Source organism: Dryobates pubescens, unplaced genomic scaffold (genome assembly GCF_014839835.1).
Source record: "Dryobates pubescens isolate bDryPub1 unplaced genomic scaffold, bDryPub1.pri scaffold_131_arrow_ctg1, whole genome shotgun sequence".
NCBI lineage: Eukaryota > Metazoa > Chordata > Aves > Piciformes > Picidae > Dryobates > Dryobates pubescens.
The window spans coordinates 5,388-29,782 of record NW_026530722.1 but is presented as its reverse complement, the minus strand read 5'-3'; the positions used below and the strand labels follow the sequence as shown (position 1 = coordinate 29,782).

The window sequence follows — 24,395 nt, the reverse complement described above, 5'->3', positions numbered from 1 at the left end:
CAACTGCCTGGGTGCAGCTGCCAGGGGTCCCCCAGCCCCTGGGTGCTGCTGCCATGGTGGTCTCCATGAGGCCAGGGGTGATGGTGGTGGTCCAGAGGAGACCAGGGGTGAGGATGGTGATGGTCCAGAGGAGACCAGGGGTGATGGTGGTGGTCTCCATGAGACCAGGGGGGGTGGGGGTGGTCTCCAGGGGGGGTGAGGATGGTGATGGTCTCCCCAGGGCCAGGCTCCACCCCTGTGAGGCAACAGCTTTGTAGCTGCACAAGAACTCAACCCAGCAGGGCAAGAAAGGCTCTGAGGAGCTCCCAGCTGAGCTGAGCTGCAGCCAAACTTCCCCTTGGAGGGTGGCAAAGCTCCGGGGGGGGGGGGCAGGCAGCAAGCCCCCAGCCCTCAGGGTGCCCTCCCCCCAAGGCCTGGCAGGGGCACAGGGCTGAGGCAAGGCTGGAGGAGGACTTCATGCAAGGGGGAGAGGGAAGGAGGAGAAAGCAGAAGGTACTGACCTTGAAGCTCCAGTAGTTGGGCTGCTGACAACACCAGAACCAAAACCAAACCAAAACAGAACCAAACCAAAACAGAACCAAACCAAAACCAAAGCCAAAACCAAAGCCAAACCAAACCCAAAACCAAACCAAAACAGAACCAAACCCAAACCAAAGCCAAAACCAAACCCAAACCAAACCCAAAACCAGAACCAAAACCAAACCAAAACAGAACCAAACCAAAACCAAACCCAAACCAAACCAAAGCCAAACCAAAACCAGAAACAAAACCAAACCAAACCCCAAACCAAACCCAAACCAAAACAGAACCAAACCAGAACCAAACCAGAAAACCAAAACCAAACCAAACCCCAAACCCAAACGAGAACAAAACCAAACCCAAACCAAAACCAAACCAAATCAGAACCAAACCAAAACCAAAGCAAAACCAAAGCAAAAGCAAAGCAAAGAGCAACAAAAGCAAAAGCAAAGCAAAGCAAAGCAACAAAAGAAGAAGAGATGAAGGTCATTCAATGTCCCCTTGGACTCTTGGCTTCCCCTTGCAGAGCTGCTGACTCCCAGCTGCTGCTTCCAGGTCCCCCCCACCTCCCACTAGGGCTGCTTGGAGTCTCCTGCTGCTGCTGGGGGCCTGGGGGGAGGTGAGAGGAGGACTCATGCAAGGCTGGTGCTGCTCAGAGGGGCAGGGGAAACGAAGCAGAGCCAAGCAAGGAGCAGGGTGGCAGCCCAGGGGTCCCTCCTGGAGTCACCAGGATGATGCCCACAGCTTCCTGAGCCACCCTGAGCTACCCTGAGCCATCCTCAGCCACCTTGAGCCACCCTGAGCCACTCTGAGCCATCCTCATCCACCTTGAGCCACCCTGAGCCATCCTGAGATACCCTGAGCCTTCCTGAGCCACCCTCACTGCCTCTGCTGCCCCACCACAGGCAGAGAGGCTGCAAAACCCTCATCTAGTGACCCAGAGCATGAGTTTTCATCATCATCATCATCATCATCATCACCACCACTTTGTTTTCAACTAGGAAGGAAGCTCCTACATGGAGCTCCCAATCCCCAGCAGCCCCTGCAATGCCCTGGTGGCAGCTCAAGTAGTCTCAGCAGCAACTCCCTGCTCAGCCCCAGCTCAAGGAAGGTCTCCAGGAGTCCCAACACCAACTCCCTGCTCAGCCCCAGCTCAAAGAAGGTCTCCAGGAGTCCCAACACAACTCCCTGCTCAAGGAAGGTCTCCTCCAGGAGTCCCAACACAGTTCCCAGCTCAAGCCCCTGCAGGAAGCTCTCAATGCAGTTCAAGGCTCAGGTCAGATCAGCACCCCAGGAGGCAGCAGCAGAGCCAAAGCAAGGTGTGCCTCAATCAACCCCAAGCTGTTAGGAAAGTTGATTGGAGGCCAAGCTTCCACCCCAGCCAAGCCTCGAGGCACAAAGGTCTCCTCCAAGGGCACAGCTGTGACTCAGAGGCAGCAGCAGAAGCAGCAAAGCAGAGCTGTGCTTCCCAGGCACTGTTAGATCACAACCAGCAGCAGCCCAGCCTGGGAGGGGCTGGGAGGGACCCTCTGCAGAGCACCCAGCCCAAGCCCCCTGCCCAGGCAGAGCCACCCAGGGAAGGTCACTCAGGAGCACATCCAGGGGGGGTTGGAAGCTCTCTCCAGAGCTGGAGGCTCCAGCACCTCCCTGGGCAGCCTGCTCCAGGCCTCCAGCAGCCTCCAGCTCAAGAAGTTCCTCCTCATGTTCAGGAGGAGCTTCTCCTGTGCCCCTTTGTGCCCACTGCCCCTTGGCCTGGCACTGGGCACCGCTGCCAACAGCCTGGCCCCAGCCTCCTGCCACCCACCCTGGAGGGGCTGAGCAGCACTGATCAGGTGCCCCCCAGGCTGCCCTTCTCCACACTCAGCCTCTCCTCCCCTCAGAGCTGTCCCAGGCCCCTCAGCATCTCTGCAGCCCTTTGCTGTGCCCTCTCCAGCAAGTCCCTGAGGTCCTCCCTGAGCTGGGGAGCCCAGAGCTGGTCCCAGTCCTGCAGCTGTGGCCTCACCAGGGCTGAGCTGAGGGGCAGCAGGACCTCCCTCAGCAGCTGTGGCCTCACCAGGGCTGAGCTGAGGGGCAGCAGGACCTCCCTCAGCCTGCTGGCCTCCCTCTCCTCACTGCCCCCCAGGATTCCAGCGACCTCCTGGGCCACCAGGGCACATTGGTGGCTCCTGGGCACCCTGCTGCCCACCACACATCCTAGCAAGGCAGTGAGCAAAGAGCTGATGGAGGGAAGGTGCTGGGACAAGAGGTGTGGGGACACAAGGTGGCAGGGGCAAGATGCTGGAGGGGAAAGATGGCAGGGGCAAGATGCTGGAGGGGAAAGATGGCAGGGGCAAGATGCTGGGCACAAGATGCCAGGCACAAGATGCCAGGGCAAGGCACTGGGGAAGAGGGGGACAACATATCAAGGGGCAAGATGCTGAGGGCAAGATGCCAGGCATAAGATGCCCAGGGCAAGGCACAGGGGGAGAAGGGGGCAATATATCAGGGGGCAAGATGCTGAGGGCAAGATGCTGGGCACAAGAGACCAGGCACAAGATGCTGAGGGCAAGATGCCAGGCACAAGATGCTGAGGGCAAGATGCTGGGCACAAGAGACCAGGCACAAGATGCCCAGGGTAAGATGCTGGGCACAAGAGACCAGGCACAAGATGCTGAGGGCAAGGTGCTGGGCACAAGATGCCAGGCACAAGATGCCAGGGCAAGGCACAGGGGGAGAAGGGGGCAATATATCAGGGGGCAAGATGCTGAGGGCAAGATGCTGAGGGCAAGATGCTGGGTAGAAGGCAAGGCTGGCAGCCCCAGCACCTCCCTGGCTGCAGAGGAGGGCAAAGCCCAGGTGGCAGCAGGGCCGGGTGCCAGGGCGGAGCAGCCAGCCCCGGGGCCGGCTGCACAGCCTGCGGCAGGCTCCTGCCGGGCTGGGGGAGCTGCAGGAAGCATCTCCGCGGCTCTGGGAGGTGAGCAGGGATTGCATCAGCCTCGGGAGGGTTGGACGTGCCCTGCCTGGCTGCGGGAGCAGCTCAGAGGGAGGCTTGCCGAGGGCAGCAGTTTTGTAAGCCTGCCGCTCGCAGCCTCCCCCCGGCCAGGCTCAGCTCCCAGCACAGGAGGGGCAGCAGGGAGTCCTTCATCCCCTGCCATCACCACACTCACCCCGGCTAGCAGCTGCTTCTCCCCCCTCAGCACACCCAGAGGACCCCTGCCTGCCGGCTGGAGGCATCACCTGGTGGAATCCCAGAGCGGGTTGGGCTGGAAGGGACCTTCAGGATCAGCCTGGGAGCAGAGCCCAACCCCCCCCCGGCTCCAACCTCCCTTCAGGGAGCTGGAGAGAGCAAGAAGGTCTCCCCTGAGCCTCCTCCTCTGCAGGCTAAGCAACCCCAGCTCCCTCAGCCTCTCCTCACAGGGCTGTGCCCCAGACCCCTCCCCAGCCTCATTGCCCTTCTCTGGACCCCTCCCAGCCTCTCAATGTCCTTCTTAGCCTGAGGAGCCCAGCACTGGGCACAGGACTCCAGGTGTGGCCTCAGCAGTGCTGAGCACAGGGCAGGATGAGCTCCCTGCTCCTGCTGGCCACCCTGCTCCTGCTGCAGGCCAGGATGCCCTTGGCCTTCTTGGCCCACCTGGGCACACTGCTGGCTGCTGTTCAGCTGCTGTCCACCAGCACCCCCAGCTCTCCCAGAGCTGTGGCCAGGCCTCAGCTTCTTCCCAGTCCTGGGAGATGATGCTGGGAGATGATGCTCCTGGGGGGGTGTGTGTTGTATTTTGCTTCCCTCCTGTGGACTCTTTTCCTTCTTCACCCCCACCCCAGGTTCATTCTCATTTTGCTGTTGAAGAGCCTCAGTCATTTGGGGGTTTGCCTCTGCTCCCACCCTGCTCTTGCTGATCCTCTCTGCTGCCAGCCCTTGCTGGGTGGCTTGCTCATGATTTTAGGATGGAGTGGACAAAGCTTATCTACCAAGGCCAGGAATTACCTTCCCCCACCAGGCACAACCACTCCACAGGCAACTGCTGCTGCTGCTGAGCTGCTCTGAACCACCCCCAAGCACAGTGAGAGGGCATCAGGAATATTCTAGAAGCCAGCTGAGCTGGTCAGCATGAGCCAGAGCATGGCACAGCCCCCACCCTCCTGCCAGCTTCTTGGACCTCATCCTGGTCTCCTCTCCTCTCCTCTCCTCTCCTCTCCTCTCCTCTCCTCTCCTCTCCTCTCCTCTTCCCTATCCTCTCCTCTCCTCTCCTACCCTATCCTACTAAAGCCCTTTTGCTGGTGGCCCCAAGAGTGATGTGGCAGCCCCCAGCCCCCAGCTTGGCCAGGGGAGGTGGGGGTTGGGGGTCTTCCCCTCCAGGAGCAAGGGAGGGGAGGAGAGGAAATGGCTTCAAAGCTGCTCCAGGGGAGGTTTAGGTTGGACATCAGAAGCAGCTTCGTGGCTGGAAGGCTTCTCCAAGCCTGGCCCAGGCTGCCCAGGGATGGTTGAATCCTGCTCCCTGGGTGGGATTCAAAGAGGCAGAGCTGCGGTGCTGAGGGCCAGGGGTCAGCCCCAAGCCCTGGCAGAGCCAGGGGATGCTCGGAGGGGATGATCCTGGAGGTCCTTTCCCAACCCCCACACAACTCCCTGGTCCTCTGACTCCATCATTCCATGGTTGCAGGATTCCAGGCCTGGGGGTGGGATGGGGCCGGGAGCCAGACCAGCAGGGAGGACCATCCAGGGCTGACAATCTGCTGCTGTCCTCCCGGGGCCAAGTGGCCAATGGCCACCAGCACCGAGACCTTTCGGGGGCTCCATCTGCTCCTCGCAGGCACTGCTGCGGCGCCGGCTCCCTGCCCAGCTCCGTCCTGCCCTCAGCTCTCCCTCCGCCTCCCCCTCCAAAAGCCCTTTGTGGAGGCTCAATGCAGCCACTCAGGGCACAAAGGAGCTGAGTATGGGGGTGAGGGGGTGGGGGGAAGGCAGCATGCCCCTGCCCCCAGGCACCGCAGGTGGGTGGGGAGGGGGTCTCTGGGTGTACCGGTAGGGAGAAGTAGCTGCGGGATAGGTTGGATCCGGGGATGGAAGGGGAGGAAGGATTTACCCGAGCTGGGTTTGATGCCTCCAGGGGGCTCCTCAGGTTGGGGGGGCTCTGGGTGTACCGGTGGGGGGAGGTGGGGAAGGGTTGAAGGAAGGGGATGAAGGAATTGCTGGTGGGGGTTTGAGATAGGTGAGGGGGGAGAGGGTGAGGGGCAGAGGGACCCCTCTCTGGGGGGAGAAGGCAGAGAGGAGGGGACCAGGGGGTAGGAAGGAAGGGGACCAGGGGGCAGCGGGGAGGGGGGACCAGGAGGGGCAGGGAGAAAGGGGACCAGGAGGGGCAGGGAGAAAGGGGACCGGGGGGCAGGGAGAAAGGGGACCAGGGCAACACAAGCAGCTTCCCCCCAAACTTGTTCTGGGGAGGGGGATGGAGGAAGGAGAAGCCCCAGGAGCTGTGCCCAGCTCCCTGGCGAGCAGCTTGGCAGCCGGCCAGGCTGGCGAGGGTGGATTTGTCGAGAGAGAGAGGAGGGAAGAGGAGAGGTCCAAGGTAGAATTAACATATCGCTGGCTCTTCAAAAGCATCAAAGGGAGATAATGGCCTGAGAGAGGATTGGAAGCGACAGCCCCGTTCCGAGCCATAAAGCAGGCAGCTCCTTGCAGCCGAGCTGCGCGGAAGGGCTGGGGAGCGACAAAAGGCTGAGCTGATCATTACAATCAAAGCCATGACCATGATGCTGCAAAACGATGGACTAACGAGGGCTGGGGGCTCCCCTCCCTCCCCTCCCCACCTCCCCTCCGAGCTGAAACGAGGAGGAGCCGAAGCAAGCACGCAAGAGGAAAATGGGACCTGAGCTGTTCCGGGGAGCCCCTGGCCGTGAGGGACCCTCTGCCTGCCTGGATGCTTGAGGAGCTCCAGGAGGGGGGGACTGGAGGGGAGGTGAGGAAGAGGTTCTTGGCAGTGAGGGTCGGGAGAGCCTGGAAGGGGTTGCCCAGGGCAGGTTGTGGCTGTGCCCTCCCTGGAGGTGTCCAAGGCCAGGCTGGATGGGACCTTGAGCAACCTGGGCTGGTGGGAGGGGGGGGACTGGAACTGAGGGCAGGGGGAAATCGATCTTTAAGATCCCTTCCAACTCAAACCATTCCTATGCAGTCCCTGGAGGTGCCCCAGAAACCTGGGGGCCGTGGCACTTGGGGGCCAGGGTTGGGGGTCGGGTTGCTGGTTGGACTCCATGACCTCCAGAGCCCTTTTCCAACCCCAAGCCATCCTCTGCTGCTCGGAGGGAGAGTCCCCACCTCGACCCAGGGCAGACTTCATCCCCCTGGCCAGCAACTGGGACACAGATCTGTCGGGAGATGGAGGAGGGGAGGCTGAAATGAGTCCCACCGAGATGGGCAGCAGCAGCAGCAGCTCCCCCAGCAGGCTGCATGCACCGAGGGGAGGCCCAGAGGCAGCTTCCTCGGCTTTGTAATTAAGTCCTGTTCAGGAGTTCCAGGCTGCGAGAGGCTTCCCCTCGGGCACAAAGCCTTGACAGACAAACAAACAAAGTCTCCTTGAACAACAGGACCAGGGGCAGGGAACTGAATCTGCTCCTCCTGGTTGGGGCTGGGGGCTGGAGGGGGCTTCTGGATGGCTTTCAGCAGAGGAGGAGCTGGAGTGGAAGTGGCAAGCAGGGTGGAGCAGAGGATGAACAGCAGGCAGAGGGAAGAGCTGCTCTGACAACCTGGGCTGCAGGTGCTGTCATCTGGGGGCTCCCAGCTCTCAAAGGACCTCACCTGGGGGCTCCCAGTTCTCAAGGACCTCACCTGGGGGCTCCCAGCTCTCAAAGGACCTCACCTGGGGGCTCCCAGCTCTCAAAGGACCTCACCTGGGGGCTCCCAGCTCTCAAGGACCTCTCAAAGCTGAGCATCCCAGCCCCTAAAGCACAGGTCAGGATCCCTGGAGCTGGTTCCCATCCTGCCTCAGCTCCCAGGGGAACTTGGTGGCTCACCCAACCCAGAGCCCACCACGAGAAGAGCACCAAGACCTCTGCTCTGCTGCAGAGGCACAGAATCACAGAATGCCAGGCTGGAAGGGACCCCAAGGACCCCCTGGAGCTGGCTCAGGGACAGCTGAGACTCCAAACTGCCCCCTGGAAGGGACTCCACTGCTTCCCCAGGCACCTCCAGGCAGGGGCTTGGGCCATCCCACACCTCCCTCCAGCTCCCCAGCCCGAAGAGGCTCTGATGGCCCTCAAGAGATGCCACAGCAGGTTTGTCACAGCGACCTGGTGACAACCAAGCAGAGCCCTGGGCTGGCTGCACAGCTCCAGCTTTGCCTGCAGGGCCTTCCACCTCCCCACGCACCAACCACCAACCTCCCTCTCCAGCCTGGACCTGCAGCACCTCTGAGGCAGCCCAGGAGGCATCAGAGACCAAACTCTCTTGGCCATCAGTGGCTCTGTGCTCCTGACCCTCACTCAAACCTTCTCCTGATGCCACCACAAAGCAAATCAGCAACCTCGGTGCCCCCCCCAGGCAGCGATGCAACGAGACCAACGCTCTGCTGAGGACCACCCATGCCCCTGCCTGCCCTTTGAGATCTCCCTTCTGTGCCCTCCACATCCAAGCTCAGAGACCCTTCTTGTGCTGTGGGATCCCTGAGGGCCGAGCTTGGTGCTCAGCACATCCCTCAGCCCGCTCCTGATGGGGAGAGAGGGAGGCTCCTCCGCTCCTGCGCCGGGTTAAGGTCTCCTCCACCTCCCGTCCTGTTTCCAGGGCACGGAGAGGGCAGGCAGGGAGCAGGGCCAAAGGTTTTGGCTGGGGGGGGAGTCAGGGAAAGCTGGCAGAAGTTGGGCAGATCAGGTTGCAGAATCGCTATGGCAACGGCACGGCGTAGGTGGACCGACACAATAGGGACACGCAAGGTAAAGCCGGCTGCGAGCAGGCAGCCAGCAGCTCCCCCCGGCCCAGCCCGGGCCGGCACCCCAGCCCCGACAGCTTCGCGGGGTGACCTCCCCCCTCCGCCGGGCGCCTCCAAGCCCGGGCAAGCTCGTCCCTGCGGGAGAAAGCCCATGCCAACGGGGGGAGGAGGGCTGGAGCCTCCCCAGCATCCCCCCCGACCGCTGGGACCCGCAGGTGTGCCAGCGCCTCGGGCATCCCTCGATCGCCAACCATCAATCGCCAGCCATCGATCGCCAACCATCGACCGCCTCCCCGAGGGGCTGCAGCGGCCACGTCCCCCCTGCTCCCACCGCGGGGTCCCTGGGGGGCTACGGGGTGCAGCTGGCACCACCCTGGCCCAGCCAGCAGCACAGCTGAGGGGTGGGCAGAGGGCACCAACACGCTGGTGGAGACCAATCTGTTCTCCTCCACTCCACTGCCAGCACCTCCAGAGCCCAGGGCTGCAGGAGCAGCAGGGACAGGAGAGCTCTGCTGCCTGCTGCAGCTCCCTGCTGCCCCCAGCCCCGCTCAGCACCAGCCCAGCGCCAGGGCACACAGCAGCCCGAAGTCATCTCAGAAGGACCTCCCAGGCCCCCAGCAGGAGATAAACTTGGGTTAGGGAGGGCAGGAGGAGGTCACACTGGGGTTGGGGCCATGGTTGTGCCCACGGGTGCCAGGGGGAGCAGCGACATTCATGCCCAGCCCGGGCTGGTGGCACTGATGGCAGCACCAGCAGCGTGGTGAGGAACTGGGGAGCACCTGGGAGAAGAAGTGGGGGTCTGGGATGGAACCAGACGCAGTTCCTGATGGGTATCTCCCCACTGGACCTCACCAGGAGCTCCCCAGGGCTACCAACCCTGGCATCACTTCTCAGGGCCTTCCAGACCTGCTTCCCCTCTCTGCCCTGTGCATGAGACCCCAAAGAGATGTGGGGGTGACCCACACACCTCCGGGTGAACTCCCAGGCTCCCAGGGAGCTGATTCTCAGCCGAACCATGGGGCCAGGGCTCTTGGAAGCAGGCAGGGATTGCATCCAGCAGGGGGGAGGGGGGAGGGGAAGGCGGGGGGCTGGAAAGCAGCAGCAGATCGATAGAGCCAGCCCTGGCTGCAGCCACAGGGGCAGGGACACACGTGCCTGGCCGTGTCACTGCCGACAGCCACACGGAGTCCTCCCTGCCACCATCACAGCCATTTGCAACGGTTCACAACGTCCCCGACCTCTGCAGACCACCAGCAGGGTCCTGGGAAGAGCAACCAAGGACCCTCCTCCCCCCCCGCCCCCCCGGCCCAGTTCCTGCTCCTGCTGCCCCAAGGAGCTCCCTCCACCCAGGCCAGGCAACGTCCACAGCCCACCACCACCTGGCTTTGGAAAAGCAGTGTCCAGCTGCCCCCCGACCTGGGGGGGGGGGGGCACCCCCAGCCTGGCCAAGCACCCTGTGAGGGCAGGATGGTGCCAGCCTCACCTGGGCACCCCGCTGTGTGCCCAGCTCCACCATCTCTCCTCCCATCATGGAGATTCCTGCTACCCAGCAGGGCTGAGAACATGCCCGGGGGGGAGGAGGGGTCCTTCGAGGTACCAGGTCCCACCCCCCATGGGAAGGATGCTTGGCCAGAAGAGCTGGGGGTGAGCCAAGCCCCCCAGTATGACCCTGGGATGCTGCATGCCCAGGCCACCATCTGCCCCTCTCTGTTTGCCCACAGCACAGGCCAAGGATGGGGGGGGCAGGGGGTGGAAGGAGTGTCCCCTGCAAAGGGCCAGGGGTGACAACAGAGGGCACCGAGGCACCACCGAGGGCTTTGCACAGCTCCTTGTGCAGCCGGGGGGAGCAGAGGGAGCCTCCCCCCTCCCCTTACTGCTGCACCAAAAGACAAGGCAGAGACCATGGCACCCCCCAGACTGCCACCCCCTCCCCACTGCCAGCCTGGGAGCAGGGGGAACCCCCAGGAGAGGAGGAGGTAGAAGGGGGGGGGGGGGGGGCGGGGAAAGGGGAGATGGTGGGGGGGGAAGGGGATGGAGGGAGGCGGGGGGGGGGGTTAAAGGGAGAAGTGGAGGGGAAGGAGGGAACTGGAAAGGAGACCTGGAGGGAAAGGGGGGGACTGGAGGGAAATGGGGTGTTGGGAGAACTGGGGGGGGGGAAGGGGGAGGGGGGAATAGAGGGAAGGGAGCTTGGGAGAACCGGAGGAAAAGGGGGGGACTGGAAGGGAGAACTGGAGGGGAAAAGGGAGACGGAAAGCAAAGGGAGCTGGAGGGCATAGGAGGACGGAGGGAAAGGAAGAGGCTCCCTCGCCCTGGGGCTGAGCCCCGCAGCCACGGCAAGGGCACAGTCGGGGGGGGGATCGGTTGATGATGGAGGGGGGACACCGGGGTCTTGGGGCGGAGGGGAACGGCGACACTCGGCGAGGAAGACGCTGGGGGGGGGCAGCGGGGTGGGCGGGAGCCGCGGGATCGCTGGGGCAGGGGCGAGCGCGGCACTGCCGCAGCGGCGGAAGGGCACCGGGATGCAGGAGGGGACCGCAACGCCAGACCCGCAACCCCCCAAGAGATGCTCCCCGCTCCACCCCCACCCCCTCCCCACCCCACACCCCCCGGTACCTGCGGCAGGTGAGCGCGGCCCGGGCTCCGCAGCGCCCAGCGGCACGGCTCGGCACGGCTCGGCACGGCCGGGCGGAGCCGCCACCTCCCGCCGCCGCCGCTGCGGCCGCCGCCGGCCCCGCGCTCCCGCCCCTGAGCCGGGCGCGGTCACCATGGCAACCGCGACTCCACCTGCCGCCGCCGGCCCGCAGGGGGCGCTGCGCCGCCCGGCGGGGCAGAACCGGAGCGGACGGTGGGCGTGGCGTTGGGGGGTGGGTGGGGCTTGGGGGATGGGCGTGGTTGGAATTGCGGTCCGGGGTGGGTCTGGGGGTGCAGTGGAGGTGCAGTGGGGCAGGGGTGGGTGCTGCGGGTGCAGTGGGGCAGGGGTGGATGCTGGGGGTGCAGTGGGGGTGCAGTGGGGCAGGGGTGGGTGCTGGGGGTGCAATGGAGGTGCAATGGGACAGGGGTGGGTGCTAGGGGTGCAGTGGGGGTGCAATGGGACAGGGGTCAGTGCTGGGGGTGCAATGGGACAGGGGTCAGTGCTGGGGGTGCAGTGGAGGTGCAATGGGACAGGGGTCAGTGCTGGGGGTGCAGTGGGGGTGCAATGGGACAGGGGTCAGTGCTGGGGGTGCAGTGGGGGTGCAATGGGACAGGGGTGGGTGCTGGGGGTGCAGTGGAGGTGCAATGGGGCAGGGGTGGGCGCGGGGGGGGGGGGGCAATTTGGGGGTGCAGCAGGGCAAGAGAGGGCCATTTACCCCTCCCAGGGCAGGCCTGACCACACCCCCTCCCCCCCCCCCCCCAAGCAACCCCAAAGCCCAGCAGAGCTGAGGCGCTGCAGCAGCCACCTCACCTCACCTCACCCCGACTGCCCCTTCCTCCCTTGGCCATTCCCCACTGAACTCCATCCTCCATCTGGGCTTTAAACCAAGGGGCTGCTGCCTTGGGCCTCTCCCTGGCTTTGCTGCCAGCACCACAGCACTTTGCTGCCAGCTTTGCCATGCCAAGAAGTGGGGGGGGGGGGGAGGGGAAGGAGGGATGTTGACATGCAGGAGGTGGTTTTATTCACCTCTGGTTTTCCCACCTCCTTTGTCCCTCATTTAGTGGTTGGTTTTTTGTTCCTTTAGTCTTTTTGGGGGTGGGTTGTTTTTTTTTTGGGGAGGGGGGGTGGGGTGGTTATTCCAAACAAACCACCTAGGATCCAAAGGGCCCTGCCAGGCTCTCCTGGACCAGCTCAAAGCCAAAGCTTCAAAAGCATCAAGAGGAACTCGGAGTGTTGGGTGCCAATGTCATTTAAAGGTTGGCACCTGAGCTTTCCACTGCTTCTAGTTGTAATTTGGGGGGGGGGGGGGGAGGGGGTTGGGGGGGGTTCAGCTCCCCCCTTCCCCTGGTATTGTTTACTGCCTGCAGGGAAAATGAAGGGGGGGAAAAGGGAAACAAAATAATAGAGGGGGGAAAAATTAAGAGGATTTAGGGGTCTGGGGGCTTTTTGCTTTCCTCAGCTCCTAAGTGATGCTTGTGGGATGCAGCTGAGGCCCTGCCCAGCATCCTGCCTGGAGCAGGGAGGGAGGGAGGTCTTCACCCCTCTGTCACCAAGCCCCCAGAAGGGCTACACTGGGTTTGATCAGTGCCAAGAGATGCCCACAGCCCCACCTCAAGCTCCACAGGGCACCCTGCCTGGGACAGGTCACCCTCTGCAACCAAGCCCCCAGGAGCCAGGCTGGGTTCAAACAGTGCCAACAGATGCCAGGACACCACCTCCCTGGTCCAGCTGGGCACACACAGAGCCCAGCACCCTGCCTGGGGCAGGGAGGGGTGAGGGTCCTCAACCCTCTGAGACCAAGCCCCCAGAAGCCAGTCTGAGTTTAACCAGTGCCAACAGATGCCAGGACACCACCTCCCTGATCCAACTGAGCACCCACAGCCCAGCACCCTGCCCAGGGCGAGGAAGGATGGGAACCTTCACCCCTCTGAAACCAAGCCCCCAAAAGCCAGACTGGGTTCAAACACTGCCAACAGATGCCCAGACCCACACCTCAGGCCCCACTGGGCACCCTGCCTGGGACAGGGAGGGGTGAGGGTCCTCAACCCTCTGTACCCATGCCCCCAAAAGCCAGCCTAGGCTTAACCAGTGCCAATGGATGCCCAGACCCACACCTCAAGCTCCACTGGGCACCTCCAGCCCAGCACCCTGCCTGGCACAGGGAGGGTTGGGGATCCTCAACCCTCTACAACCAAACTCCAGAAAGCCATCCTGGAAAACCACCCAGTGCCAACAGATGCCAGGACACCACCTGGGCACCACCTGGTCCAGCTGGGCACCTCCAGCCAAGCACCTTGCCTGGCACAGGGAGGGCTGAGGGGCCATACCCCTCTCCAACCAAGCCCCCAAAAGCCAGCCTGAGTTTAACCAGTGCCAACAGATGCCAGGACACCACCTCCCTGATCCAAATGGGCACACAGAGAGCCCAGCACCCTGCCTGGGGCAGGGAGGGATGGAGAATCCTCAGTCCTCTGTGGCCAAGCCCCAAAATGCAGACTGGGTTCAAGCAGTGCCAACAGATGCCAGGACACCACCTCCCTGATCCAAATGGGCACACAGAGAGCCCAGCACCCTCCCTGGGGCAGGGAGGGCTGAGGTCCATACCCCTCTCCAACCAAGCCCCCAGAAGCCAGCCTGGGTTTAACCAGTGCCACCAGATCCCTGGGCATCCCTTTTTTCCCCCCTTCATCCAGCTGGGCATCCCCAGAGCCCTGAGCAAGCAGCTTCAGAAATCCAGAAAGGATCATTCCAGCCTGCAGAGCATCTTCCTTCCACCTCACCAAAAGCCTCCAGAGCTTACCAGACCCTGAGCCAACCCCAGCTGGGTTTGGTTTGGGTTTTGGGCTTGTTTTGGGTTTGGTTTTTTTTATGTAGCTGCTGCTTATTAACGTCAAAAAAGGAAGCAAAAACTCTTTGGATCAGGGCAAGAATGGGGAGAAAATCCCTGGCTGTTTGCTGAGGACTCTCTCTGCGAGGCTGGAAATGTCACTGCTCCATCTGCCGAGCCCAGCACCGCGTGTGGCGCCAGCCCTGCTCGGGCTGCTGGCGGTGCCAAAGCCACCGGCAGGAGTTAGTCCCAGCTGGGGCTGCTGGGCAGGGGGAAGCACAACAGCTGGGCAGGGGGAAGGCACAACAGCTGGGGAAGGGAAAAGCACAACAGCTGGGGAAGGGGGAAGGCAAAACAGCTGGGGAAGGGGGAAGGCAAAACAGCTGGGGAAGGGGGAAGGCAAAACAGCTGGGGAGGGTCTGCTGCTGAGGGAAAGCACAACAGCTGGGCAGGGGGAAGCACAACAGCTGGGCAGGGTCTGGCTGCTGCTGGGGGGAAGCACAACAGCTGGGGAAGGGGGAAAGCACTACAGCTGGGGAAGGTACAACAGCTGGGCGGGGTAAAGCACAACAGCTGGGCAGGGGGGAGGCAAAACAGCTGGGCAGGGTCTGGCTGCTGCTGGGGGAAGGCACAACAGCTAGACAGAGGGAAGCACAACAGCTGGGGAAGGGGAAAAGCACAACAGCTGGGGAAGGGGAAAAGCACAACAGCTGGGGAAGGGGAAAAGCACAACAGCTGGGGAAGGGGAAAACAGCTGGGCAGGGGGAAGGCAAAACAGCTGGGCAGGGTCTGGCTGCTGCCCTCTGCAGCCACGTCCAGGAGCTCCGTGTGGGCATGGGGACAAGAGCCCAGATGCCTCTTGTCCTTCCTCATCACATCCCTCCTCCTCCTCACACCTAGGGGCTGCTCCCCCCTTGGGGCTGCTGCAAGCGACCACCCATTTCATGCACCATTCAAGCCTCCCCCCTCCCCCGGAGCTGCTTCTCCCCCACGCAGCCCCCAAAGAGCAAGACAGGCTCGCCCCCTCCTCAGCCAAGAGAGGGCTCCGTACCTGGTCCCTCATCCGCTCCTGCTGCCCTCGGAGTGCCAGTGCGTGCTGCGGGTACTTGCTCTTCAGGTGGTCCATGAAGGCATCTCTCTTCCGCTCCATCTCCGACTTCTGGAGGCCGGTGAGGGCCTCCAGGCTCTGGGCGGCGATGACGGTGTGCCGGCGCTCCGAGGTGTGCACCAGCCCTACGTTGGAGAAGCGCCGGGTGCCGTTGCCCAGGGTCCTGTACTCCCGCGGGTATTCGGCATCGTCCGCGGAGATCATGTGGGGGCTGCTCCTCTCGGGGTCTGCACGGAGCAGGGAGAGCACAGCAGGGTCAGCACCGGGGGGGCCTCACTGATGTGGGGTGCAGAGAGGCGGGGAAGGGGCTCGAAGGGAGCTGAACAGGGGCAGGGGCAGCACCAGAGGGGCCTCGCTGATGTGGGGTGCAGAGAGGTGGGGAGGGGGCTTGAAGGGAGCTGAACAGGGGCAGGGGCAGCACCGGGGGGACCTCACTGATGTGGGGTGCAGAGAGGCGGGAAAGGGGCTCGAAGGGAGCTGAACAGGGGCAGGGGCAGCACCAGAGGGGCCTCGCTGATGTGGGGTGCAGAGAGGTGGGGAGGGGGCTTGAAGGGAGCTGAACAGGGGCAGGGGCAGCACCGGGGTGGCCTCACTGATGTGGGGTGCAGAGAGGTGGGGAGGTAGCTGAGCAGGGTCAGGGTGGGCACTGAGATGGTCCCACTGATAGGGGGTGCAACGATTTAGGGATGGGGAGGGGGGTTGAAAGGAGCTGAGCAGGGTCAGCACTGGGGTGGTCCCACTGCTGTGGGGTGCAAAGAGGTGGGGAGGGGGTCTAGAAGGTAGCTGAACAGGGGCAGCACCGGGGTGGTCCCACTGGCATAGGGTGCAAGGATTTGGGGATGGGGAGGGGGCTTGAAGGTAGAAGTGAGAGCTAAGGGAAGATTTGGAGGTGGGGAGGGGGCTTGAATGTCGATAAGCAGGGTCAGGATAAGCACTGGGGAGGCCTCATTGCTGTGGGGCAGAGGAGGGGGTGCACAGATTTGGGGATGGGGCTCAAGGGTAGCTGAGGAGGGTCAGGATCAGCACTGGGGTGGGCTCACTGCTGTGGGGTGCAAGGGTCTGGGGACGGGGAGGGGGCCTGCAGGTAACTGAGCAGAGCTGGGAGTGGGGTCACCCCTCCATGGGGTGCAACAGAGGGCTTTTGTGGGGGGCTGCAAGCTTTGTCCCCACCCCTGGGGCTGGTGGAGGGGGGAGATGGAGGGGGCAGGGGGCAGAGGGAGGGGTGGAGGTGCTGGGGTGCCACCAGACCACGAATGTCCAGGTCCAAAGATGGATAAAACAGCCTTGGGTCATGAAAACAGCAGAGATGAGACACAGCAGCTGGGCACAGACAGACAGACGGGGAGGGGGGCACAGACAGACAGGGGGGGCACAGACAGACAGACAAACCCAAAAAGAAAAGGAAATGCTGGCCAGGGTGGGGGGAGGCTCCTGCCTGCCCACCACCACCTACAATGGATGCCCCCCACCCCCCCAGCCCTGCCTGCCAGCCTTTGCTGGGCACCCCCAGCCCCAAATCCTGCTGCCCCCCAGAGCCAACCCAGCCTTTGGGTACCAGCCTTGGGCATGGTGTGGATGCTGTGCCCCAGCCCTCCCCTCACAGAGCTCACCCCGTGCTGGGTGGGCAGTGGGGGCAGGCAGGGGAGCAGCATGCAGCCAGGTGACAGCAGCCTGTCCCTTTGCTGATCATCCCACTGCCAGGGCAGCTGTGCCCAGAGTGAGGGCCTCAGAGTCCCCCAGCCCCTGGCACCTCCTCAGTGGCAGCAGGATAAGGCCACCCAGCAGCCCCCCAGCCCCATACCCACCGCAGAGCAGCTCTGGGACACCAAACCCCATCCCCAAAAGGCTCTGGGACACCAAACCCCATCCCCAAAAGGCTCTGGGACACCAAACCCCATCCCAAATAGCCCTGGGACACCAAACCCCATCCCCAAAAGGCTCTGAGACACCAAACCCCATCCCCAAAAGGCTCTGGGACACCAAACCCCATCCCAAATAGCCCTGGGACACCAAACCCCATCCCCAAAAGGCTCTGAGACACCAAACCCCATCCCCAAAAGCCGCTTTTGAGGCTGCTGTGCCACCTGAGCCTGTGCCACACAGCCCTGGGCTGGTCCCAGGCTCCAGCAGCCTTTGCCCCCAGGCTGGCAGCCTGCAGGGGGAGGGTTGCAGGGCTCCAGCACATGAAGGCTTTCCACTTTCTTCTCACCATTTAACCTTGATCCATTATTCATCTCCCTCCTTCTCCTCTTTGATTTTCCTCTCCCTCCCTCTTCTCCCTCTCTCCCTCTTCTCCCTCCCCAAGCTGCTGTGAAGCAAATCAGGGTTGGTTTTTTTTTTGGTAGGGTTTGTTTTTACCTTGCTGCTGCCTTTAATGATTTATCAGTGTCCCCCCCGCCCTCCCCAGGATGAGCTTTGTAGCAGCTGATTGTGGTGGTGGTGTAGGACAGGACTCCAGCCTGTGCTCCAGCCAGCACAGCTCTGCTCAAGGTCATGCAAGCCAGGCAGGGACACCAAGCTGTCAGCAAAGGTCCTGGGGAACACTTTCATCCCCTTTCCAAAGCTTCCTCCTCCCTTTCCAACACCTCCAGCACCAAATGTGACCTCACACACACACCCCACACATCCTCCCCCCTCAACACACACACACAGAGAAGAATTTCAGAGGGAATTGGTTGGGTTGGAAAAGACCTCAAGGATCATCCAGCCCAGCACCACCAGGGCCATCCAACCATGGCCCCAAGGGCCACATCCACGTTTCTTGACCACCTCCAGGGATGAGGACTCCACCCCCCCCTCTCCCTGGGCAGCCTGTTCCAGCACCTGAGCATCCCAGCAGGAGCTCCTGGTCCTTCCCCAGCTCACCCCTGCACGGGGAGGGTTGTGGTGGCACACTGGTCCTGTGCCAAACATCCCCAGGGAGAAGCCAGGGGGGACTGCTCAACCCTGCTGCTGGCAGAGGAGAAGGCAGCACTGTGCAGGGCTGAGAGCATCATCCCAGGGCCCCCCCAGGCACCTCTGAGGAGCTTCTTCAACACTCCAGCCCTGCCGAGGAGTGCAGGGGGAGAAGTTTCTCCTGAGCCACCCCGGAGATGCCTCCACAGCTCTCCTTCCACAGGAGAACCTCCCCCACGGCACAGCTCCCATCACAGCTTTGCTGCTCCCTGCCTCAAAGCCCCTTCCTGCCCTGGGTGGATCACTCGAGCACCTTTTCTGCCGAGGCAAAGCAATGGAGAAGCTCTGGGGGGGGCTCCATCCTGCACCCAGCACTCAGCACCCGGTGCCCGTCGGCAGTGCCCTGCGGCGTCCTCGGGGCTCTGAGCTCTAGGGTGGAGGAGAAGGGGAACTGGCACCTGGGCATCTCCCTGCCAGCAGGACCCATTCCTACCCCTGCAGTGCTGGAGCCTCACTGCATCCCATGGGGAGGGCAGTTCCAGGCAGGATGTAAGAGGGGTGAAGGGGCACCCTGAAAGCCTCCCCCCGCAAAGCCGCAGCAGTGCCGGGGCTGGGAGGAAGGAGCTGCAGCTCCTCTCCCTCGCTGGGAAGAGCATCAGCAAGGAGAACTGAGCTGGGGGAAGGTGCAAGAGGAGCAGGATTCCTGCAGCCACCTCCTCGGTTGGCTTCGGCCACCCCGAGCTCAGCAGCTTTGGGGTGAAGCCGCATTCCCAGCTCCTTCCCAGCCTCCTCCTCCTCTTCTCTCCGCCGAGCCTGCCATCAGCATGCGGCTCCCCGCTCGCTAATTACATGCTCGGGGAGCGCAACGCGCCGGCTCCGCTGTCCCCCTGCCGACTGCTAAAGAGGCTGAATCCGGAGCCCTGCTCCATCCGCGCAGGGGTCAGAGCAAAGCTGGATTCCGGCGGGGGCTCTTCCACCCCCGGCTGAGACACATCCGCTCCTGCATCTGCTGCTGCAGCCCCGCAAGAGGCTCCAGAGCAAGCGGGGAGGAGGCAGCCCCAGCCCTGCCAGCCCTGCGATCCTCCGACCCTGCGATCTGCCAGCCCCACAATCCTCCGACCCCCTGATCCCTCAGCTCCGTGATCCATTAGCTCCACAATCTACAAGCCCCAGGATCCATGAACCCTTTGATCCATCAGCTCCATGATCCATCAGCCTCCTGGTCCACAAACCCATGAGCCCTGAACCCCACAATCAGTCAACCCCACGATCCATCAGCTCCATGATCCAATGAACCCCTTGGTCTGTCAGCTCTGTGATCCATTAGCTCCACGATCCACAAGCCCCACGATCCTACAAGCTCTTTGATCCATCAGCTCCATGATCCATGAACCCTACAAACCAAGGATCCCATGATCCATCCACCCCTTGATCCATCAGTCTTGTGATCTACAAACCCATGAACCCCAAACCTCACAATCAAACTCATGATCCATCAGCTCCATGATCCATGCACCCCTTGATCCATCAGCTCCATGATCCATGAACCCCTTGATCCATCTGCTCCATGATCCATGAACCCCTTGATCCATCTGCTCCATGATCCATCCACCCCAGGATCCACAAACTCCACAACCTATGAGCCCCAGGATCCCCCTCAAGACAAGAGGAGGAAATCCACCTCAGACTCACAGAACCATGGGCTCATGAAGGTGAGAAAAGCTCTGCCAGATCACCAGATCCAACTTTCTACCACTGGACCATGTCCCCAAAGTGCCACATCTCACTTTTTGAACACCTGCAGGGATGGTGTCCTCATGTTGGCCACTTTCCCCCTCCAGATCCCAGCCTGGAGTGGGCAGAGACCATCAGAACAGCCAGCAGCTAGGGTGCAGGGGCTGCTCTGGAGAGGGACCTGAAAGCAGTGGTGTGAGTGGTACCCACGCAGGAGCTGCCCTGCTGCCAGAGACTGCTGCAGCAGATGCCTGGAAAGTGCTTCTTAGGGCTGCTTCCAAGTGGAGTCAGAGGCTCACCTGGTAGGGCAAGTCCTTAAGATCATCAAGTCCAACCATGACCTAACACTGAGCAGCCTGCTCCAGTGGCAGCTGTCCCTGGCACAGGGTTGGAACTGGATGATCTTGAAGGTCCCTTCCAACCCAAACCATTCTGTGATCTCCCTGGGCACAACTCTTAGACCCTGTTCCTGAGCAGCTCATCCAGACACCTTTGAAACCCCTCCAGAGATGGGGACTCCATCACCTCAGCAGCTCATCCAGACACCTTTGAGACCCCTCCAGAGATGGGGACTCCATCACCTCAGCAGCTCATCCAGACACCTTTGAGACCCCTCCAGAGATGGGGACTCCATCACCTCAGCAGCTCATCCAGACACCTTTGAGACCCCTCCAGAGATGGGGACTCCACCACCTCCCTGGCCAGCCTGGTCCCCTGCCCAATGACCCTTTCACCAAAGAACTTTTTCCTAAGGTCCAACCTAAGCTACCCCTGGTGCCAAGCAGGTCACTGGGGTGGGGGAGCTGGTGGTCAAAGCCCTGCCCAGGGTGGCCAGCCTGGCACTGCCCCCGCCCGGCCAAGCAGGGACCCCCGCTGGGACACGTCCCCCACGCAGGGACCCTCCCATCGCTTACCGGCGAGCGCAGGAGGACTTCCGCGGCGGCTGGCAAACTGCTTTGGTGGGATGGGGGAGGCAGCCCCCGGGGCTCCAGGGGCTGAAGGATCTCCGGGGGCTGAAGGTGGCTCCTTGGGCAGGCGCAGGGCTCCCACAGCAGCCAAAATGCCCCGGTAAATCCTGGCGAGCCCCTCTGCAAGGAGCAGGGGGTTAAAGGAGCGGGGCTCTCGTTGCCGATTCATCCATCCATCGTCCTTACCCGCCAGAGGGGGAGTCACCCGTGCCAGGGCCACCGCCCGGGCTCCTAGCAGGAGGAGGACATCTCCTCCTTCATGGAAGAGCTGCGGTGCCAGAGGCACCGGGTCCCGAACTGTGCTTGGGGTGATTGATGCTCTGGGATGATGATGATGATGACGACGACGATGATGATGCTTTGAACGATGCTCTTCAGGATCGGTGCTTTGCAGCCCGAAGCAGCAGCAGCAGCAGCAGCTCTCCACCAGCTCCCTGCTCCCTCGCAGGGAGGTTGGGATGAGAGAGGTTCTGCCCTCCCCCACCACCCTCAAATGAAAAACCAACCCCAAACTTCCACCCTAGGTCCAAGCAGCTGCGGGATCAGCAGCTCGATCCCCTCAGATCCCTTCCACCAGCAGCTTGGCAGAGCTTAATCACCAAGAGGATCTTTCCAGGACACTTTATGACTGCAGTTCCATAAATCTTCAGGAGGCAGCGAGGCTGAGCCGGGGCCGTGCGAGCAGCGGCGGCAGCAGAGGCAGCAGCTAGCGGAGCATGAACAATCAGCCAAGAAAAGAACCATCCAAAAAGGGGCGAGGGGAGGGGAGGCACAAAGAGCATCTGGGGAGAAAAGGCACCGAAAGCGGAGAAAGCCCTCGGAGCGCTGCGGCTCCCCCGCGCCCGGCCATTAGAGGCAGTGAGTGGCAAGGAGCGGGATGCTCCCCGGTCCGCTGCGGCTGCAGCACTGCCAGCCCCGCTGCCTGCACAGCACCCAAAGAGGCTGCCCAGCACCCAGAGCCCTGCTCAGCACTAACCCCTTCCTCGCCGTGCTGCTGGAGCAGAGTGGGAAGGGCAGGGAGGACCTGCGCCGCTCCTTCTGCTTCCCGCACTTAACTCCTGTGGTGCTGCACAGGAGGACGCCAGGAGTCAAGGGAGGTTGGAAAAGTGCTCTAAGATCATAGAGTCATGGAATTGTTTGGGTTGGAAAAGCCTTCTAAGATCACCCAGTCCAACCATCAGCCCCACACCACCATGGCCACCAAACCACGGCCCCAAGTGCCACGGCCACACATTCCTTGACCGCTTCCAGGGCTGGGGACTCCACCACCTCCCTGGGCAGCCTGGGCCAGCCCCTGACCACTCTTTGCAGGACAGAAACTGTTCCTCCTCTCCGACTTAAAGCTTCCCTGGCACAATTTCAGGCCATTTCCTCTCCTATCACCTGATCCTAGGGAGAGCAACACCCGCTCCATCATCCAGTCCAACCTTCAACCCACCACCACCGTGCCCAACTTAGCCATGTCCCAGAGTGCCAAGGCAGAATCAGCAGCTGGGATGCAGAACAGAGCAGCCCCCCCATTTTTTTTGGCCCCCTACTCTCACCCCTCCCATCCAAGCTGGGACCTGCTTGGGCTGAAGGGACATTGCTGCCCAGAGAGGTCCTTGCTTTAAGCTCACTCTGTTTGCACTCATTTGGGGTTGGGGGAACACTGTGGTCAAAGTGCCCTCTGGGACCTGCCCCCAGCTCCCACCTCGCCCCCATGGCCTGGCCAAGCAAACACAGGCAGGAAGCAGTGGGAGCTGTGCAGCTGCCGGCGGTCTCCTAACCAAAGCTGTGCCCAGGAGCGGTGACAAAGCAGCTGACACGAGGAGGGGAGGGGGGGGGGGGGCACCGATGCCCTTCACCCATGCCACTGCCACGTGCTGCACGGGGCCAGCCTCAGCAGGGCTTTGGGCAGCCAGGTCTGTTTGTGCCAGCTCAGCCCACAGGGAGGCGCAGCCCAGCTTCGGGCTGAGCCCGTGGGCTGGGGGTGCCCTGGGCCCGCGGGGGGGTATTGAGCCTGAGGGCATCTGCATGCTCTCCTCACCCCCAGGACAGTGCCAGGGTGGGGAGTGGGAGCCGATGGGCGGCTGGGCTGACGCTTCCCAACCATCCTCCTGCCCCTGGGCTGACGGAGACCCAGCAGCAAACCACCTGGGAAAAGCCAGGCGGTGCCAAGGCTGCCCCCCGGGAACCATCCAACCATTAACATCCACCCCAGGACAAACCTCTCCCGTGCCCACGCCGGGCCTGGCAGCCCCCAGCAGGTGGTGGTGGGGAGGAGATGTGCAGCTCTGCCATCCCCTCTCTGCACCCCCGAGGGTCCCTCCCCACAGCAGCAGGTTCCCCACCAAGCCTTTCCCTCCCAAATTCAAGTGGAACCAAGGGAAAGAATCAACCAGCACCCAGCGACCATTCCCTTGGGAACTTCCCAGCCCAGACCCCCACAGCCCCACTCCACTGGCACCGTGGCCAGGATGCCTCTTGGCATCCCAAAGGCAAGGCAAGGCACGGTGCCAGCCCGGATGCCACCCCGCGGCCCTGGCCCTGCCTGCCTGCCCTCGGCCTCTACGTGCCCTGGATGCTGCCTGCGCCCTGCCAGTGCCAGCCCTGGAGCTGGGCAGGGACGAGGAGCTGGTTGGAAGGCGTGGGATGTGTTGGTGTGCACTGGTTGCTCCCCAGCTGGAGCTCGGGGAGGGGGGGGGAGGGGGGTGGTCCAGCTGACATCTCTCGCTGAGGCTGCCCTGCCAGGCAGCTCCTTCCCTTGGGAAGCAGAGAAAACAAGCAGGGAGGGGGGGGGGGGAAGAACCTCCCCCCCTGTCATTGTCAAAAGCCCAAGTGAAGGAGGACTCCCATCTGGCCAGCCCTGCAAAGGCAGCAGCTCCTTCCCACCTCGCCGGGTGCCACCTCGCCCACGCCTGCACATGGGGACCAGCTCCCCCCCCCCCCCCCAGTGCCATGGGCACCCATGGCAGCACCCAAGGCAGGGCCAACAAGCTCAGCTGCTCACTTCGAGCTCAGGCTCAGCACCCATCTGCCCACAGCCCCACAGAGCTCGGGAGCCAGGCTGGCTGCCACCCAGGCACAGGGGAGCTGCCACCCCGGGGGAGCTGCCACCCCAGGGGAGCTGCCACCCCGGGGGAGCTCCCCCAGCCTTGTCCAACTCAGCCTGCAGCTGGGGGTAGCTTTTGCAGGCAGGGCTCCTGCCTGTGCCCTGCCTGCTGGCAGCTCAGGGATCCCAGGGCAGCATCAGCTGCTGAGCAGCATCAGCTGGCCCTGTCCTTCCTCATCCTCATCCTCATGCTGCCCTTGTTCAGCCGAGGGGAAGCCAGACAGGGGGAGGTCAAGCTCAGGGAGGATGAGGCAGCAGAGGAAGGATGATGGCTCACAGCTGGGAGAACTGGGGCAAGCCTTCCTCCTACCATCAGCTTCCTCCTCAGCCCTTTGGCAGGAGGCTGAAGCTGATGACATCCTCTGTGCACGGAGATCTCCCCTGCCTGGGGCACAGCCTTCCTCCTACCATCAGCTTCCTCCTCAGCCCTTTGGCAGGAGGCTGAAGCTGATGACATCCTCTGTGCACGGAGATCTCCCCTGCCTGGGGCACAGCCTTCCTCCTACCATCAGCTTCCTCCTCAGCCCTTTGGCAGGAGGCTGAAGCTGATGACATCCTCTGTGCACGGAGATCTCCCCTGCCTGGGGCACAGCCTTCCTCCTACCATCAGCTTCCTCCTCAGCCCTTTGGCAGGAGACTGAAGCTGATGACATCCTGTGCACGGAGATCTCCCCTGCCCGGGGCAAGCCCTCCCTGATGGAGACTGGAGGAGAAAGGAGCTCCTTGTGCCCTGGC

General features: G+C 62.5%; 1 protein-coding gene across 1 annotated transcript; it reads right to left on the bottom strand.

The window, feature by feature from the left end:
- Nucleotides 1-500: 500 nt before the first annotated feature.
- Nucleotides 501-21,035, bottom strand: LOC104303116 (SRC kinase signaling inhibitor 1; the record flags this gene model as incomplete). The annotated part of the gene is made up of 3 exons (XM_054179347.1): nucleotides 20,513-21,035; nucleotides 14,913-15,196; nucleotides 501-521 (listed from the first exon to the last, which is right to left on the bottom strand). Coding segments are annotated over exons 1-3 (528 nt in total), but the record flags the coding sequence as incomplete, so codon positions are not given.
- Nucleotides 21,036-24,395: the final 3,360 nt, after the last annotated feature.